This window comes from Zootermopsis nevadensis, unplaced genomic scaffold (genome assembly GCF_977971745.1).
Source record: "Zootermopsis nevadensis isolate Lab colony 2312 unplaced genomic scaffold, Znev_1.0 Znev_ptg000001l, whole genome shotgun sequence".
In the NCBI taxonomy this organism is placed as follows: Eukaryota; Metazoa; Arthropoda; class Insecta; order Blattodea; family Termopsidae; genus Zootermopsis; species Zootermopsis nevadensis.
In genome coordinates, this window is record NW_028259133.1 from 1,750,726 (window position 1) to 1,768,778 (window position 18,053).

The window sequence follows — 18,053 nt, forward strand, 5'->3', positions numbered from 1 at the left end:
AGAAACACTTCAGTATTTGTAATTTTACCACTTGTGTGTGTGTGAAAGACTGTTATTTTGATAATCACATACAGAGACCTTTTGTATTGTAAGACTTGAGGTTCTCACAGCGGTGAGTATGAAGATATCCATCTTCTGGGTTATTGCGCTGTGTAGTCTGGTCGATGTTAACCAACGTTTCAGAGGTCATACTGCCTCCGTCATCGCCCTGATGATGGAGGCAGTATGACCTCTGAAACGTTGGTTAACATCGACCAGACTACACAGCGCAATAACCCAGAAGACGGATATCTTCACCTTTTGTATTATTAATGTGAACTTTGGTTTGAATTGAAAATATATAAAAATAAAGAAAGATACACGTGTAATATTTCCATTGCAGTTACTCTGGTACTGCTTATAGATTTTCAGTCTTTGAAATCAACTTTTAATGCTGTCTTATAAGTAACATAAAACAGGTGTGGCTAATGCACAGGGACCTCCAGTATGAATGTGCTTGTGTAAACCATAGTTGAACCGCAACTTCAATATTATGGGAAGTACCCATCGCTAAAGTTTGTCTCTTGTTAAAAATTAATGTAATATTTTACTGTTTCTCAAAACTCTGTTGCTTTTCATATTTTAGTCAACGCCGGCTTCAACACGTTGGGATGAGACTCCAGGGCATGGCAAAGGAGGTGAAACTCCTGGAGCCACACCAGGTCAGAGCACTCGGATGTGGGATGCCACTCCAGGGCATGCTACTCCAGGTCATGCCACTCCAGGAAGGGAAACACCAAGTCATGACAAGGGCACGTCTAGCAGGAGAAACCGATGGGATGAAACACCCAAAACAGAGAGAGGTATTCTATCTACATTCGTTGTCTAAATCTGAAATGTAATAGTTTTTGGTGAAATATTTTTAGAAAATTTTCATGGGTTTGAAAATTGCTCATCTTGCAGTCTGTCATTCATTGGTCTCATAAATGGTTTTGCGAAATTCACTTATTATTTTCTATGTCATTGTCTTTGCCACAGAAAATTTTGAATGCCGGTTCATTTTGTTTTTCTTTGTCAGGACATGTAACTGTTCCTTAACAATTTGGTAGAATGTGAAAGGGGGTCAATGTTACTGCTGTTTCAGTTGGACAAGACCAAAGTGTATTTACTTATGACTTACTTAACCTTTTAACTACAGGATTTAAATCGAGGCTTTTTAAATGTATGACTGGATTAAATTTCAGTTGCACAGGATGTCCTACAAATGTTTATAGACATTATAATATGGCGGTCGCTTGTCAGTCAGTTGGTACTGATAGCTGTGCTCATTTGTAATACCTACTCTTGATTTTATAATTTACTAAGTGCAAATTGTGATGCAATTTTTTTCTCAGACATGCAATTCCCTTGCATTTTATAAGAATTGAAACTGCAAAGTACGAAAGTGTGAGACCCATTTTGTTTTATTTCTTCTGAGTGTAATATATAGGGATGGCTTCAAAGAGGGTACTTAAAGACAGCCATAGCACAGGAACTGATTTTAGACTCTGAAAATGAAGACATATCTACTCAAAGTGTCAGTGACGATGATGATTATGACAGGATGTACATAATGGACGGACAGTACACAGTCTCAACCTTCTGCACTTAAGATGCAATTTACTGGGGTTCCAGTGGGTTGGCAGAAAACGGGGTACCTGACCGACCGGGCTTATTACAAGAGTTGAAAGTGTTGGACATGGATAATTTTTCTCTTCTGCTTTCATATTTGACAATTTGTTGGTCGGTTGATTGATTTATATGTTCAATAAAATATTGGCTTAGATAAGGATGCTTTTTTTTCCCAGCTACTACAGCCTGTTTTGCTGTTTATAACAGTTGGAAGTGGTTGAAGAAATTGCTTTTTTCTGTTTTAAGATTATATTTTTGTTGTTTTATAAAGAAACACCTGGCCATAACAGTGGTTGGGCAGAAACTCCCAGAACAGACCGAACTGGTGCTGGCGATTTAATTCAGGAGACCCCTACTCCTTCCGCCAGCAAGCGACGTAGTCGGTGGGATGAGACTCCGTCAAGTCAGATGACACCAGGTGCGATGACTCCACAGACTCCAGGAACACCTCACACTCCTCATGGTACTCCTCATGGAACTCCTCATGCAACACCCTCCATTATGACGCCAAGTGGAGTTACGCCTACTGGAACGAAAGCTATGGCGATGGCTACTCCAACACCAGGTAAGGGTTAATCTCATGGTGGATGTAAATATAATGCAGTGCCGTGTTCGAATTATCCAGGGAGACTTCTTGTGAGACTGTCTTGTAATATTATTGTTTCACAACTTGTGAGGTCCTGGTTATATATTTAAGGCATACTTTTTTGAATAACACACCAAAATGATGTTCTCAGATCTGTTTTGTAAGTGAAAGAATTTAACAGTAATTCTGTGCACTACATTGTGAATTTAAGTATATAAGTATATAAAGTAGTATTTATTAAAATCTGTTAATTTCAATGTGTTTCAGGACATCTTGCCACAATGACTCCAGAACAGCTGCAGGCATATCGCTGGGAACGAGAGATTGACGAGAGGAACCGTCCACTTTCAGACGACGAGCTTGATGCTATGTTTCCTCCAGGTTACAAAGTCCTCACTCCACCTGCTGGTAAGATGGAATTGCTAGTGATACTACAATGATTGAAAAGTAATTAAAAGTGGCTTAAAATTAATTCAGGAAACCGGAAGAGATATGTGTAGCAATTGTTGTTATGCATAACCCTTCAAAGGTTATAACATATCTTTTTTGCAAGTGCAAGACGTGTTTACTGTTGAAGATATGTAATATGTTTCCTTAGGTTGCCAACATCACTTTATGCATGAATTTATTGATTACAAAATTTATGGAAATAAAATTGGTTAATTGTTTCTGTAACTCATTAAGTGTAATTGTAGCAGAGCTTAGAATTTCCATATTTTCTAGTAAGAGCTGTTTCATTTCTTAGAAGTTGGAGTATGGTTTGTTGTTTTCCATCAGTTTTAACTGATCCTGTTTTCTTCAGTGGAGATGTAAGTGCTGAATGTGATCAGGCAATTCATTTCTTTTCTGGAAATTGAGGAATAAGACTACTGGCTCTGGGAGGATGGAGCAGTATCTCGTACAGCGTTGGAAATGTTGCAACACTTCTTTGGTGATCGCATTATTTTCAAGGTTTAAAGTCAATCAAATCTGTTGAGTTTTATTCCACTTGCTACACGGCTACTTCCACTTGCATTACAGATTGCAGTTAACCCTTTTCCCCATCAGATTTTATTGGTTGTAAATTTTGTCTTTGCGAAATGAGATCTGCCTTACAGACGTGTGTAATTTGATCAAGAGAAACTGAAATGTAGGAGAAATTTGTGCATGGGCGTTAGTGGCACAGTAGTAACATTTAGTAGGTATAGTTATCACTGCTGATTTTTATGTTAATTATAAACGCCATATGTTACAGGATATATTCCTATTCGTACTCCTGCGCGGAAGCTAACGGCTACGCCGACGCCTATCGCCGGAACACCGGCAGGATTCTTCATCCAACAGGAAGACAAATCAGCAAAGTATATGGATAATCAGCCAAAGGGAAACCTTCCATTCATGAAGCCAGAAGATGCTCAGTACTTTGATAAGTTGCTGGTGAGATGATGTACTTACTACTGAGCAGAGTAGTTTTAGTTCACTGATATTAGTCAAAAGGGTATTTAAATTTGTGTGCGCGCTATACAGAAAACTTTAATATTATCTAAAGTAGACGTGATAAAATGACGAAATATGCGAATGGAACAGAGAATACACAGAGTTTTTTTTTTGCGGGTATTTAAATTTGTGTGCGCGCTATACAGAAAACTTTAATATTATCTAAAGTAGACGTGATAAAATGACGAAATATGCGAATGGAACAGAGAATACACAGAGTTTTTTTTTAAAATGCAGTTAATATCAGTGTCCAAAATAACTTCTAGTATTTCTTCAGGCTTTAGTAACTTTACTTTCTTTTTTTGGAAGCTCAGTCGACATGGTAGAAGCCGTGGTTGTGAACTACTGACCACACAGAAAATTTTGTTTCCCTCTACTTCAGTGGATGCCGAGGAATGTGGGTAGCTTTGAATAGGGGTCTGTAAATGAAGCCGAAACCCACTTGACATAAACAAAGTTTATTGCTGTTTATGGTTATAGTTTCCGGGTTGACAGCTCAGGTTGAACTTGTCAGAACCCTAGAGAGAGTGATTCAATGCTTGCAGCTCCTAAAAGAGGCCAAAAGACGTAGCCCAGTCTCCTAACAGTGTTGCAAGTATTTACGTTCCGCACAAGGAACGTTCGTAGGGCTGAGTACTCAACTTACGTTCCTGACGAGGAACGCAAGTAAGATAAAGGTTAAACTCTAGGCTTACTAGTTTAGTTGTATTGTAATGCAGCACGTGGTCAGGTGGGCTACACTTAAAGTGTAACACACGATTGATAAAGGTTAAAGGTTTTAAGCATTATTTGCATGTAGTGTGTAATGTGAATGCCTGATCAGAAGTCATGCCTTATTATGCAGAAAGAATTGTTTTCAGATTCAAGATTCTTGACATGGCAATTCAGCAAATTGCTCATGTCAGCATGAATTAAAATAAGTAATTGCTTAAGATCATTTGTCATTGCTTCTGTTGTAGAATATTAATCCATTATTTTGATGAGGTGCCGTGCCATATTTTTGTTTGTAGGTGGAAGTAGATGAAGAGAGTTTGAGCCCTGAGGAGCAGAAGGAACGTAAAATAATGAAACTCCTGCTGAAGATAAAGAATGGAACACCGCCGATGCGCAAAGCTGCTCTTCGTCAGATCACAGACAAAGCGCGCGAGTTTGGAGCAGGACCACTGTTTAATCAGATACTGCCACTGCTCATGTCACCAACTTTAGAGGATCAGGAGAGACATCTTCTGGTGAAAGTTATTGATCGCATCCTGTACAAATTGGATGATTTAGTGAGACCGTATGTTCATAAGGTAAGATGTTCCAGAAAATATGTTGCCAGTTGTGTGCACGTTGGTAGGTCATAAGTGGTCGGTAAATTGCGTACTGAATAACTTTTTGTACGTCAGCATTTCCAGAGGTGGTGATGGCAGGAACGAGAGAAATCTGTACGTACTGAAATTATGTACAAACATATGATTAATATTTTATAATTTCTGCTGTGGTCATTGTATATTGAGGGTCATTTAGAGAACATTGAACACCATAATCTTTTTTTATACACTTGTCTTCAGTTTATTTCCAGGAGTTTTATGTCCCGTTGTGTTGTTTGTGTTGGATCTGAAAGCGCTATATCTTTATTTGCAATGACAGGAATGAATGGACTGGCAGAGGGTACATTCAACATTTTGCAATAGAGGTAGGCCTGTACAAGCAAAGAAAATTAAGGCGATTGTGACAGGAGGGCATATCAGCAGTGTGACTGATTTTTTGCAAGAGACTAAATTCTTATGCCTACTTGGTTTGACAAATGTGCGTTGTTAATGTTCACATGCCCAAATGTAACTGTGACTGTGTAAAGCAGCATCAGCATTATATCCTCCTGGCCTCACACCCCACAATTTTACTTTGTTAGACCAGATTTCTCTGATTATGCAAATATGTTGATATGTTCTGCCATGACACCCTGAAAATGAAAGTAAGAATTTTTTTGGTTTTGTTTTATAGTGTTTTTTCCCCCCCATAGATTGTTCATTTGAATACAAAACTCACAATTATGAATTTAAGATTTTATTCAAGTGTGTTGATGGCAGTAATTTATTATTAAGGAACATGCTGGAATGCTTTCGTATTGGACAAAGTTTTTAATTCTGTGTGACTTACCAAAGTAAACCTATAAAATAAGCACACAAACAACTATTAACACTATACAAAAGACACTAGTGCCGTACGCGTTTCAACCTCAAGAGGTCATCATCAGTGGCATCAGGGAAATTAATTCATTTGACCAAAATTGTTTAGAAAAACTAATAATGAAGTAGAGTATTTTACAAAAACATATCAAGCACAGGAGTTGAACTCTGCACTTAGCTATTGATCCGATGGTTCGGTGGCCGTAGCTGGTCTGCGGCGAGCCGTTGTTGCGTCGTCCGTACCTGTGAACTCCAACGAAGCGTGGGTGTTACTGCCAGTTATCGAATGCGTGGGGTATATATAAGCTCGAAGTCAGGGTGGCCAACTATTGAAAATTTACTTTTTCCTGTTTAATGCCAGGTTAAATTGCACAAAATACCATTCTCCAAAGAAGAATTCGATAAAGAAACTAAACTCATCCAAGAAATAGGATAAAACAACGGCTACAAATTTAGTGTCTTTTTTATAGTGTTAATAGTTGTTTGTTTGCTTATTTTATATTCTAATATGCTACACGGTATGCAAAGTTTTAAGATCAAAGTACACTTGTTTATGTTTAAATGTTAAAATATTAGAACATCTCTGTGTTAAACCAAGGTAGGTTATCATTGTCATTACTCTGTTGATATTTTAGTCGAAAGTGGAAATATCCGTCTGTGTGTATTTCGTCGAGCCGGAGTTGATGCTGAGAAATCAGGCGGATGCTTTATCAGTATGAATTTTGAGATGCCTGCAATAATACATGTTATGTTATATGTACTTTATTGCCATTTCTTACTATTATAGATCCTTGTAGTGATAGAGCCTCTACTTATTGATGAAGACTACTATGCTCGAGTGGAAGGCCGTGAAATCATCTCTAACTTGGCCAAAGCTGCTGGGTTGGCAACCATGATTTCAACAATGAGACCAGATATCGACAACATCGATGAGTACGTCCGTAACACGACAGCTAGAGCATTTGCAGTGGTAGCGTCTGCTTTGGGCATTCCATCGCTACTTCCTTTCTTAAAAGCTGTTTGTCGAAGCAAAAAGTCTTGGCAAGCTAGACATACAGGCATCAAGATCGTGCAGCAGATTGCAATTTTGATGGGATGTGCAATTCTTCCACACCTCAAAAGTCTGGTTGAAATTATAGAACACGGTAAGAAAACATGATACTCCATTTATCTTAGTAGGAAATGAAGTTGATTTAATGCTGTCTTTCTAGATTCTGACCAGATCAAGGTTTATTAAATTTCTTAATGTGTACAATTTTCAATGCATCTGGCACGTTAGGCGCCCGCCTCTCGAAAACTGTAAGAGATGGATCCGGACATATTGCGTACGAAATACGTATTACCCCTTGAGCTTTCCATATCTGTTTTCAGATTTTTCATATCACAAATGGTTTAGGTTCTACAAGCATTTATTTATATAAATAAAGGCGCATCGTACTTCACGCTACTGCTGCGTTTGTGTGTTGCGTCATACTATGTAGAGATAACAAGATGGATGACATTGAAGCTAAAAGAGTCCGTAATGCGGAATATATGAGACAGTACAGAAAACGTAAAAGAATAGAAGTATTAAATAATGAACCTGAAGTTCCCAAAAAAAATATCAAAAACTAATGCTGAACATATGAGGGATAGATAATTAAGCAATGTCTTAATCAAATTATTTATTCAATTATAAAGCATGTATAAAGGGAATATTTAGAATAAAGCTAATATATAAACTTCCTTTCATTGTTTAAATATAATTTAAATACAAAGACGTACTTACGTCAGATTCACCAGAACCGTGGTTCCACTGTCAATTTTTAGTTTGTTTTTAGTGGCACAGAATGAAATGTGTTAAACAATTAAGATTTCATAGAAATGTTGTTGAATGAAGTAGGAACTCTGCTTGTATAGTTTTTACGTCACTACATAAATTCTTACAAGATTATAACTTTAGGTTCCTGGTTTATAACTGTGTTTATTTAATGCAGGTTTGGTTGATGAGCAGCAGAAAGTGCGAACTATAACAGCCTTGGCTATTGCTGCCCTGGCAGAAGCCGCAACTCCGTATGGTATTGAGAGCTTTGATTCTGTTCTAAAACCTTTGTGGAAGGGTATCAGAACACACAGAGGAAAGGTAAGTGAAGAGGGCTCGTAAGTACTGTTTCAGTAATTCCACAAAAAAACCCTGGAATATTGAAGTATGATTGTAATTTAATTTTCCATATGTGTATTTATCCTTTAACCAGCCATAATTGTCTACTTTTTAAAATTTCTGTTAAGTGGTTTTTGAAATACAATCTTAAAACATCCTCCCCACTGGAGTACGAAGGTATGTTGTGTGAGGGTTTTTTTTAATAACTCTGTAGCTTATTGTAAGGCGAATTGAGTTGATTTTTGACCATATATGAATGCACCTCACAACTTGTAAAGGTTTAGATTTGTAAGTGGTCACATTTTATGAACTTTGGAAATTAATTGCAGCATCTCAGATATGTTTAAAATTTGTTACAAGTGTCAGCTACCTACCCCTCTCTGATTATGCAAAAAGTAATTTTGGGACCACAAGATCTTTGGAAACTGCATTTAATTTTGTCGATGAGGCTTCGCTCTAGCCCATGCTGGGTGCCGTCAAGGTAAATGCCATGCAATGTCTGGAGGTCAGTCCTTGGGTGGCAGTGTAGAGCAGGGTCATTCAGTATTCACCATAATACTGCATTTTGTTGCTGAGGTATGACCGTTGTGTGGTGTTGATGTGATAATATGAATCTATACTGACAGATGAGACAGTTTGCTAATTGCTATCATCTCCAGATTTTGGTCATGCACCTTGTCTGAACACATGTATACATAGTACATTGCTTTAATGTCAGTAAGCTGAGGTATTTGTTGACCATGTTGATTGAACATTCCAACAGAAAGTGGATAAGAAACTTCTCATTCAATATTTACATGCATAGAAGTTTGATATTTGAGTTTTTTGCAATTTTTTATTTATAAATTCTTAATAAATATTTGAGTTTCTAAATAGTTTATTTGAAGTTGAAAACCTCATCCTCATGGTTTCCAGAAATATAGTCAGATAGATCTTTTGTGTGTCCACTTTCTGAACTACGTCCTATAATTTTGACAATTTACAGTTTATATTATGTTCACATACTACAAGTCACTCCTGAAATACAGTCATATGGACAAAGGACGTTTTTCTCTAAACTGCAGTTCCAAAATGGCGTTAAAACTTATGTAATACAGTAATGTTTTAAACACGTTTTCATACATTGAAAGTTTGTGTGTAGAACATATACAAATTAAAAATTATAAATACATACCATCTGAATACACAGTGTTTTAACTATCTGCCTATAGGACACATGACCTCCAGCATTCAAACGTTCATTACAGCGGCAATTTCCCATAGAAACATATGAAGCAAGCACTGAATTTCAGAAATTCGAAGGGAGTAGGAATTGATACAAAGATTTGTTTGTGTCTCTTTAGGGTCTTGCTGCCTTCTTGAAAGCCATCGGTTATCTGATTCCTTTAATGGATGCTGAGTACGCAAATTACTACACCAGAGAAGTGATGTTGATTTTGATCCGAGAATTCCAGTCCCCAGATGAAGAAATGAAGAAGATTGTTTTAAAAGTGGTGAAGCAGTGCTGCGGAACTGATGGTGTGGAGTCACAGTATATAAAGGATGAAATCCTTCCACACTTCTTCAAACACTTCTGGAATCATCGAATGGCGCTAGATCGCAGGAACTACAGACAGGTATTTAAAAATTTATAGTAAATTAATTATATTTGCAGGCAGGTAATTTATTGTAGTGTGGTGTTTGCAGTAATATTTTTAATTACCTTTCAACTGGAACATAACTGGCCATATTCATCCAAATGTAAGGTTGTATGGTCTGAAACTTTCATGGTGACTGAGTATAATGAATTCTTCTCTGCCTACCAGCCGTGTCAGGTGGTAGCCTGAGAAGAATTCATCAAATATCAGGTTGCTCTGAAGTGTGTACTTTATCCAATTTGAGAAAAAGAAATTACTGCTTTCGCTATATATGTGTAAGTTATTTGTCTACTGTGTAGACGTTGATGAAACAGTAAAAAAATTTGAATTTTCAGACTTCCTATTCATTTTTTTTGGAATATCCCTGTTTGAAGAGGAATTTTAATTTAATTTGGTCAATGCACTGGAGACGTTCGACTTCTTAGTAGCTACATTCAGTGTTTTTATGCATGAGTGGTTGAAATGTAATATCAATTTTTGTTGTAGCTTGTGGACACAACTGTGGAAATTGCCAATAAAGTCGGTGCTTCTGAGATCATCAATCGCGTGGTGGATGATCTGAAGGATGAGAACGAGCAGTATCGTAAAATGGTTATGGAAACCATCGAGAAAATTATGGGTAACCTTGGAGCAGCCGACATAGACTCTCGTCTTGAAGAGCAGCTCATTGATGGTATCTTGTATGCATTCCAAGAACAGACAACTGAGGTAATGTAATGCACATAACATTCTGAGCTCTTTCATTGTAATAATCGGGTAGGACAGTTAGCCACCTTGCAATCCCCCCATCATGGCCGCTTACAGACAGATGGACATTGCATATTTCAGAATTTTGTCTTTAAACCACATCACATCTAGTGATGGAGGCAGAGGCAGGCTACAAAATGTTGGAATTTCATGGCTCATTGCTTGAGAAGGCTTAATTCCAGATTGATAAATGATGTGTGAGTGGAGAGAGGGAAGCATCGTTGGAGTATGTTTATCCAGCAGCAGTAGGAATGGTGTTTAACAGTATTACATTCATGGTTCTGAGGTCCTGTGCAAGTTGACTTCTTTGAGTACAGTTTTTGATATTCTGAACTCGGTATGTTTTTTTGTGTGTGTAGGATGTGGTGATGCTGAATGGTTTTGGTACGATCGTCAATCAGTTAGGAAAACGTGTGAAGCCATACTTGCCACAGATCTGTGGTACCATTCTGTGGCGTCTTAACAATAAATCAGCCAAAGTGCGTCAACAAGCTGCTGACCTCATATCAAGGATAGCTGTTGTCATGAAGACCTGTCAGGAGGTGAGTTTGCATGCTTTAACAGTGTTTTGTTAATGTAAGAAATTCATTTCATTTTTGTTACTGTTGAGGTGAGTTCACGTGCTTTAACAGTGTTTTGTTAATGTAAGAAATTCATTTCATTTTTGTTAATGTTGAGGTGAGTTCACGTGCTTTAACAGTGTTTTGTTAATGTAAGAAATTAATTTCATTTTTGTTAATGTTGAGGTGAGTTCACGTGCTTTAACAGTGTTTTGTTAATGTAAGAAATTCATTTCATTTTTGTTAATGTTGAGGTGAGTTCACGTGCTTTAACAGTGTTTTGTTAATGTAAGAAATGTATTTTATTTTTGTTAATGTTTAATTGATTTTGTTTCAGGAAAAACTTATGGGACACTTGGGTGTTGTGTTGTATGAATACTTGGGTGAGGAGTACCCAGAAGTTCTAGGTAGCATTCTTGGAGCACTGAAAGCAATTGTGAATGTCATTGGTATGACAAAAATGACACCGCCCATCAAGGACCTTCTTCCAAGACTGACGCCTATCCTTAAGAACAGGCATGAGAAGGTGAGTTTTTATATATATATAAAATGTTGTGCAGTTAAACATGACACTATCTCTGATGTTCACTCACAGTGACAGTACCAACATTGAATGATCCTGTATCATGTTATAACCCAGTGTTTCAATTTGTGTTTTTTGCATGAGTGCATCAAACTAATTAATGCTTAATTGGGAAGTTGTCCAGCCAGCAAACATGTCCTCTTATTTCACATCTGGAACTACTAAACATCAGTGAAATTTACTATTTGAGGATTTGTAGTTTATATATCACAGTTAATAATACATTTTTCAAAATACTGTTTTGTTATTTTTAAAAGAATGACATTTCTGATTTAGGTCCAAGAAAACTGTATAGATCTGGTTGGTCGTATTGCTGACAGAGGACCAGAATATGTGTCCGCTCGAGAATGGATGCGAATATGTTTTGAGCTTCTCGAGTTGCTCAAAGCTCACAAGAAGGCCATACGAAGAGCTACAGTGAACACATTTGGTTATATTGCAAAAGCAATAGGGTGAGTAAACATTTCTTTCTGGGGAGTATTAACATTCTGCCTTGTGAAATATCGAAGATTAATTATGATCAGTGAACCTAGGCAAGAAATGTTCACATAACTTAACAGTTCTCGTGCGTTCACCAGAATTTGATCTCAGCAGGTGGTGGTGTCAGTGACCTCAGAGTTGTCTGAGATCAGTTGCTTTTTTCGGGAGGCTGTCTGATGTTTGTCTGTCCAGGTGTTGATGTCTTCATGGAGGATTCATCCACGTTGCTGACTAGAAACTGCATACGCATACAGGGATTCATTGCCCAGTCATTTATGTGCTCAGAAACATGTAGATGTTCACATAAAGTGGCTGTGACTTGTCTGATTTATTCAAAATTGGAATGTGTTGATAAATTTTAATAAAACTCCCCATTATCAGATTTAATGAAATCTCTGTGTCAATTCTCAAGTTACATGCAGACAGGCTCATAACAAGATGTTAATAGGCACAGTTTTTGTTTCTTTAGTTGCGAACAACCATAGAAGGTGAACTGTGAAACGTTACACATGGATCTATTTTTGTGTGTTGATGTTATTTAAACTAGTAATGTTTGTTTTATGCAAACGAATTTTTTCTTAATTCTCTCTTTTTTTTTAGCCCCCATGATGTGTTGGCTACGCTGTTGAATAACCTGAAAGTCCAGGAGCGTCAGAATCGAGTCTGCACGACTGTGGCCATTGCTATCGTAGCTGAGACTTGCTCCCCATTCACTGTCTTGCCAGCCCTTATGAATGAATACAGAGTTCCAGAACTGAATGTTCAGAACGGTGTTCTGAAGTCCTTATCGTTTTTGTTCGAATATATTGGGGAAATGGGCAAGGATTACATTTATGCTGTTACACCACTGTTAGAAGATGCCCTGATGGACAGGTATGTAGAAAGTAGCGCCTGTATTGTAATTAAACCCTTCATTCATGATATATCTGTACAAGTTATATTAATCACCAGAAAGTTGATTCTTGACCTGAACTGTAGAAAACTATTTGAAATAATTGCCATTCCCTATCCAAGGTGCAGATTATTCAAAGTTTGCTTAGTATGTAACAAAGTACATTGAACCCCCCTTATAATGTTTTTCTGTTGAAATCGTCCTTGCATTTACTGCTACATTTCTATAGTCCAAACCACATTGTCTCTCATAAATTTCCTCCTTTTAAGATTTGAAGATCTGGGAGCAGTAAAGATGTTGGCATTGGTATTCTTGGTTGTAGTGCCACGCGGAGTATGGAGTTAAATTTGAAGAACTAAATGTACATGTTTATAGCATTGGCTTGCAAACTTGAGGACGAATCAGTGCTGTGGACATACTTTTCTGCTTTAGTTTTAAATTTTCTACTTGCAGCGAACCGTAAATGGGTTCGAGGGAACTCCTTTTTCATAAGTGAAATAGCTCGCTATCAGCTGACTGGATCCTAAATGAGGAAGCATAAAAGAAGACTCTCTAGAGAGAAACTAGAATCTGCTTGTTAATAATATATCACTTAGTTCAGCTGCCCAGATTTTCAGCTTTAAATTCCTGAACTTCAACTACTACACTCTGGAAGGCAGTGGTTTAATGATTTTGCATGGCATTTGTCTGTGGTTTCTTTCAGAGACCTTGTACACAGGCAGACAGCTTGTGCAGCCATCAAGCACATGGCTCTGGGTGTGTATGGGTTTGGCTGTGAGGATGCACTCATACATTTACTGAACCATGTGTGGCCTAATATATTTGAAACATCACCACATCTTGTACAAGCTTTCATGGACTCGATTGAAGGCCTTCGTGTTGCTTTGGGACCAAATAAAATACTTCAGTATGTGTTACAGGTGAGTTCAGAAATGTGTATGTAGTGACTAGAAGCTCACTCGCTGTATTTTTTACAATTACTCTTCTTTTAACTTTGGATTTTTGAGTTGTTTTATACCCACAAATGAAGCAGAGTGCATAAAATATGAGATTACTTTTCTGAGACATGCCTGGCATCCGTGGTATACATTGAAACCCTGTGTTCGTACAGTATTAAAGTGATTATTATTAAAGCAGTGGTCATTAGATTTTCATTACCATTATAAGTACTTGCACAGTTAATCCACATTTTTTTTAAGCATGTTGGTTTTAGTATATCTTATTAACCCGTCGACGTGGTAGTTTAAATACCCCGCATATACTGCTGTCGTGCTGTTCCTGCGGTAGTATTTTTTAAATGCCCGTTTAAATTTTGCTGTAAAATCCTCTTTTTTTCATAACTTTTGAACTATATGAGATATAATTATGAATTTTTCACTGAAATCCTCTTAAAAGATGGTTTTATAATCTTACCTTATAAGATGAGATGTGTGAGCAGTGGAAGCAAGTCGATTAGAAGTTTAGTTTCAGAAAAAAACGGAGTGTACAACAGCCGGTTCTTTGAATAGTAAGATCTAAGTGTAGGCTTTTGCACAATGCCCATCAACATAAATAGAGCCAAAAGAACGTAAATTTCGTCCACTGTAACATCTTGCCACTTCCTAATCCTAGAGCGAAATGTGAGAGGATGGGCACTTTTTGATATTTCTTGCTGAGCATATCTGTTGGTTTGATCAGCAATGTGCTGCACAAGTGCTATATCGAAAATATTTTCGAATGAACTCACGACATCTAGTTCAGCAGTGTCGAACTGGGGACCACATACATTACAAAATGCTTCTCGTGAAGCAGGAAATGAGTCTATATTTTCCCACAAAAACTTGTTGGAAACCACACCTGCATGTACGATGTCGTCCTGTCGACCACCACTACCATTATCACAATCACTATCGCTAAACACGACAGTTCCCGGTGTCACAAACTGTGTATAATCAATGTCAAATACACTATCATCGTCCGAACTATATTCACTTATACTATCATCTTCTAAAACTTGTATTTCTTCAAGCTCCGTCAAGGGTCGACTTGTCGAAGAGAAAGCCATTGTAAACTACCAGGTCAGGCCTTTATTTTTAGACTCTCCCTTGCAGGTCATTGGAATGTAACCCTGTTGCCACATGTATACACATAGAGCTTTATTTCCACAACAGGCGAGAACAAACCTCATCGCGCTGGCGTTATTTATTCCATACTTATGGCGTTTTAAATTAGGCTTTGAGGCTCGCGTGTTTATACGTAAATCCACAAGAACTTTAATTTAAATGCCCGCGTGTGTACACGTAAAACCACGTCTGAGGGTTAACATATTTTTGCCACAGTCTTACTGTAAGGTCTCTTATAGACTGTCATATTAAGTTTTAATGTAAAACCATTTTGTTTTTTCATACCATGCAATATTAATGCCAGTTCCACATTCAGGCCCCTGTACGGCCTAGACCAAGTACTGTACGCCCAAGGGATGTTGAAAAAAATTGCAGAACTGTGAAAAAATTTGGAATATTTACAGCATTCACACCATGATTATGTTGTGGAACATAAACTAAACCAAAAAATTAAATCAAAATGAAAATCTGCTTATACAGCATCCCATGAAATGCAGGAAGTCCACTTTACACCAGAATCACCAAATATAAACACAACACAAAGATGGGAGAAATATCCAAGCCTAAAAGTAGCCGGGCACTCATGGGATGAGGACCACATTAATACAATTAAATAAAGAAAAAATTATAAACAAAGATAATTCACCTCTAAATACTGGAACAAACAAATTCTTTTGCCTGTTTGGGTGTGAAACATGATACATTACATCAAGGAAAGAACACGGATCAAGTTAGGGTGATTGGGAACAATTGTGAGGGGCATATTTGTACCTAAGAGGGATGAAGTGACATGAGGCTGGAGAAAATGGTTCATAAACTATCAGCATCTCAAGAAGGGATCTGCCTGATGCAGTTAATTATGTGAAAATTTGGTTATAAAGAAGTTTTAACAAAATTATTTGTAATGCTATTGGAGAGGTAAATGGAAGACCAAATCATTTTAAATGCTGTGATTACTCGCTCACTAACAGATAACACATTTATTCGCTTTGTTTATTACTTCTGTATATGGGGTATAATGGCAGACAACTGACAGGACTTGAAATTAAATCATTTATACTTCTCTTTGTTATTGTTGCAGGGTCTTTTCCATCCTGCAAGGAAAGTTCGTGATGTGTATTGGAAGATTTACAATTCCCTGTATATCGGCGGGCAAGATGCATTGGTTGCTGGCTACCCCAGGATACTTAATGATCCTAAGAATCAGTATGTTCGTTATGAGTTGGATTACATTCTTTAAAAAACTGTATTTAAATAGCTAGTTGAAAAAGAATTCTGTAATTTAGTTTCAAGCACCTTAGTTACATGTATATCACTTTCATTTTACTTGTTGGTGTCAAGTGCAGTTGTGCCCATGTATGAACTTCCACTTAAATATTAAATGCTATATCATATTTACTCATAAATCATTTGCTCTTGAAAGAAGTTGTCATTTGTATTGCCAACATTTTGGAATTGTTATTAAAAAACAGAGATTTCTCTGATGTAAGTAGAGTAACACACTTGAAATAGATTTTTTGAATTGTCTTCACTTGCATAATTTTTGTCCACTTTTGAACCAGGATTGTAAATAGAACTGAACATGGCTGTCTTATGGGTTGTAGCACCACTTGGTCTGGTCAAAGTTTACCATTTCAGTGATCCTTGCCTCCTCCATCATCAGGGTGATGATGGAGGCGGCAAGGACCTCTGAAACGTTGGTAAACTTCCACCGGACATGGCATTACAACCTAGAAGACATCTATATTCATATTCACTGCCGTAAGAATCTCAAATCCTGCTTAGTAAGGAACCGTTTTCTTGATGGCTGTAGTTGCAGAACTACAGTATAAAATATTGTTCATACAAAAGTTTATTTGCAAGTATATTGTTGTGGCTATGTAAGTTAATTTATTTTTGCCATTTAAAACAAAGTAGATTTCTCTGTGCATTCCAAACTTTATGAAAAATCTCTGTTGGTTATTCTCATATCCGTTTGGACAATAGAAGTGTTGGAAAGTAAGTACAAAATTAAAAATTTCAGATAATATCACATAGCTCTTGTATGCACACTGTCACGTAAAAGATTGGACATACTCTGGATCTGAGTTTCCAAAGAATGAATTATTAAGTATGGGCCATTCAGTAATTAGCATAAATTTTGTATTTGTTTGTTAGTTGGGCTAATGAGAAACTGTGAAATAGCCATTCCCTAGTCAGTATTCAGACTGGTACCCGTAGTACGTTGCATTTTACTCATCAGCAAAGACCATAAATTTAAACAAGAAACAAATAGAAATGTGAAAAAGTGTGAGTTTTGGCAAGTGCATGGAGGTAGTTTACTTTGAACTGAAAATTACCCAAGAATTGTTCCTCATTAATGGAGGAAGTTATTAAAAATTCTGGTCCCTTAGTTTGAATTAATGTGCTTTTACTGTATTGCTCTTCTAACATGATGTAATTGTTTCTGGTTTGAAAAACAGTCTTAATATAGCTTACTTTTTAATGTATGAACTTTCCATCAGACCAGGTTTTCTACAAATTTTACAACTTGAATTTATAAAACCGTTGGCACATGCAACTTTGTTTTTTGTGTTATCTTGAAGTATGTTTCCTCTTGTACAGTATTTCCTTTCATTTGCTGCCTGATTTAACAGCTTAAAATATATTTGATATCACAATGTGACTTGGTAATTATGAATCGAAGGTCATTCATTGCTAAGTACAAAGCAGAAGGATAGTAATGGTATTTTACTGTAGTTCTTACTACAGTTTTATGAATGAAGATACTTCATTATCCTCTTCTAGCATCATTATGTATTCCAGCAGTGGTTTCCTTTGTATTAACCATAAACTATTTGAACTACATAAATAAATCAAAAGGGTAAATTCTAATTCTGTAGTTATTTTATGTATGTAAGCTTCACCCAACTGTAAACATACTAACACTGGTCACAGTGGGCATTACTTTGGTGCAGACAGTGACTTTAGTGTGATATTCCTCCCAACAGAGTAATAACAAATGCCTCAATTGAAATTTGGCTAAATAC

The 18,053-nt window shown here is 37.0% G+C and overlaps 1 protein-coding gene across 2 annotated transcripts in view; it reads left to right on the forward strand.

The window, feature by feature from the left end:
• Positions 1 to 17,898, forward strand: part of Sf3b1 (splicing factor 3b subunit 1) — a 25,722-nt gene extending 7,824 nt beyond the window's left edge. For both annotated transcript variants that reach the window (XM_087346823.1, XM_087346825.1), the window contains 15 exons: positions 626 to 842; positions 1,922 to 2,215; positions 2,504 to 2,644; positions 3,471 to 3,652; positions 4,723 to 5,004; positions 6,671 to 7,028; positions 7,860 to 8,005; positions 9,367 to 9,639; positions 10,147 to 10,368; positions 10,767 to 10,949; positions 11,305 to 11,493; positions 11,827 to 12,002; positions 12,631 to 12,903; positions 13,626 to 13,842; positions 16,106 to 17,898. In XM_087346823.1, the coding sequence (XP_087202949.1) occupies positions 626 to 842; positions 1,922 to 2,215; positions 2,504 to 2,644; positions 3,471 to 3,652; positions 4,723 to 5,004; positions 6,671 to 7,028; positions 7,860 to 8,005; positions 9,367 to 9,639; positions 10,147 to 10,368; positions 10,767 to 10,949; positions 11,305 to 11,493; positions 11,827 to 12,002; positions 12,631 to 12,903; positions 13,626 to 13,842; positions 16,106 to 16,264 (3,312 nt within the window). In that variant the 3' untranslated portion in view covers positions 16,265 to 17,898. The remainder of the gene's footprint in view (positions 1 to 625; positions 843 to 1,921; positions 2,216 to 2,503; positions 2,645 to 3,470; positions 3,653 to 4,722; positions 5,005 to 6,670; positions 7,029 to 7,859; positions 8,006 to 9,366; positions 9,640 to 10,146; positions 10,369 to 10,766; positions 10,950 to 11,304; positions 11,494 to 11,826; positions 12,003 to 12,630; positions 12,904 to 13,625; positions 13,843 to 16,105) is intronic.
• Positions 17,899 to 18,053: the final 155 nt, after the last annotated feature.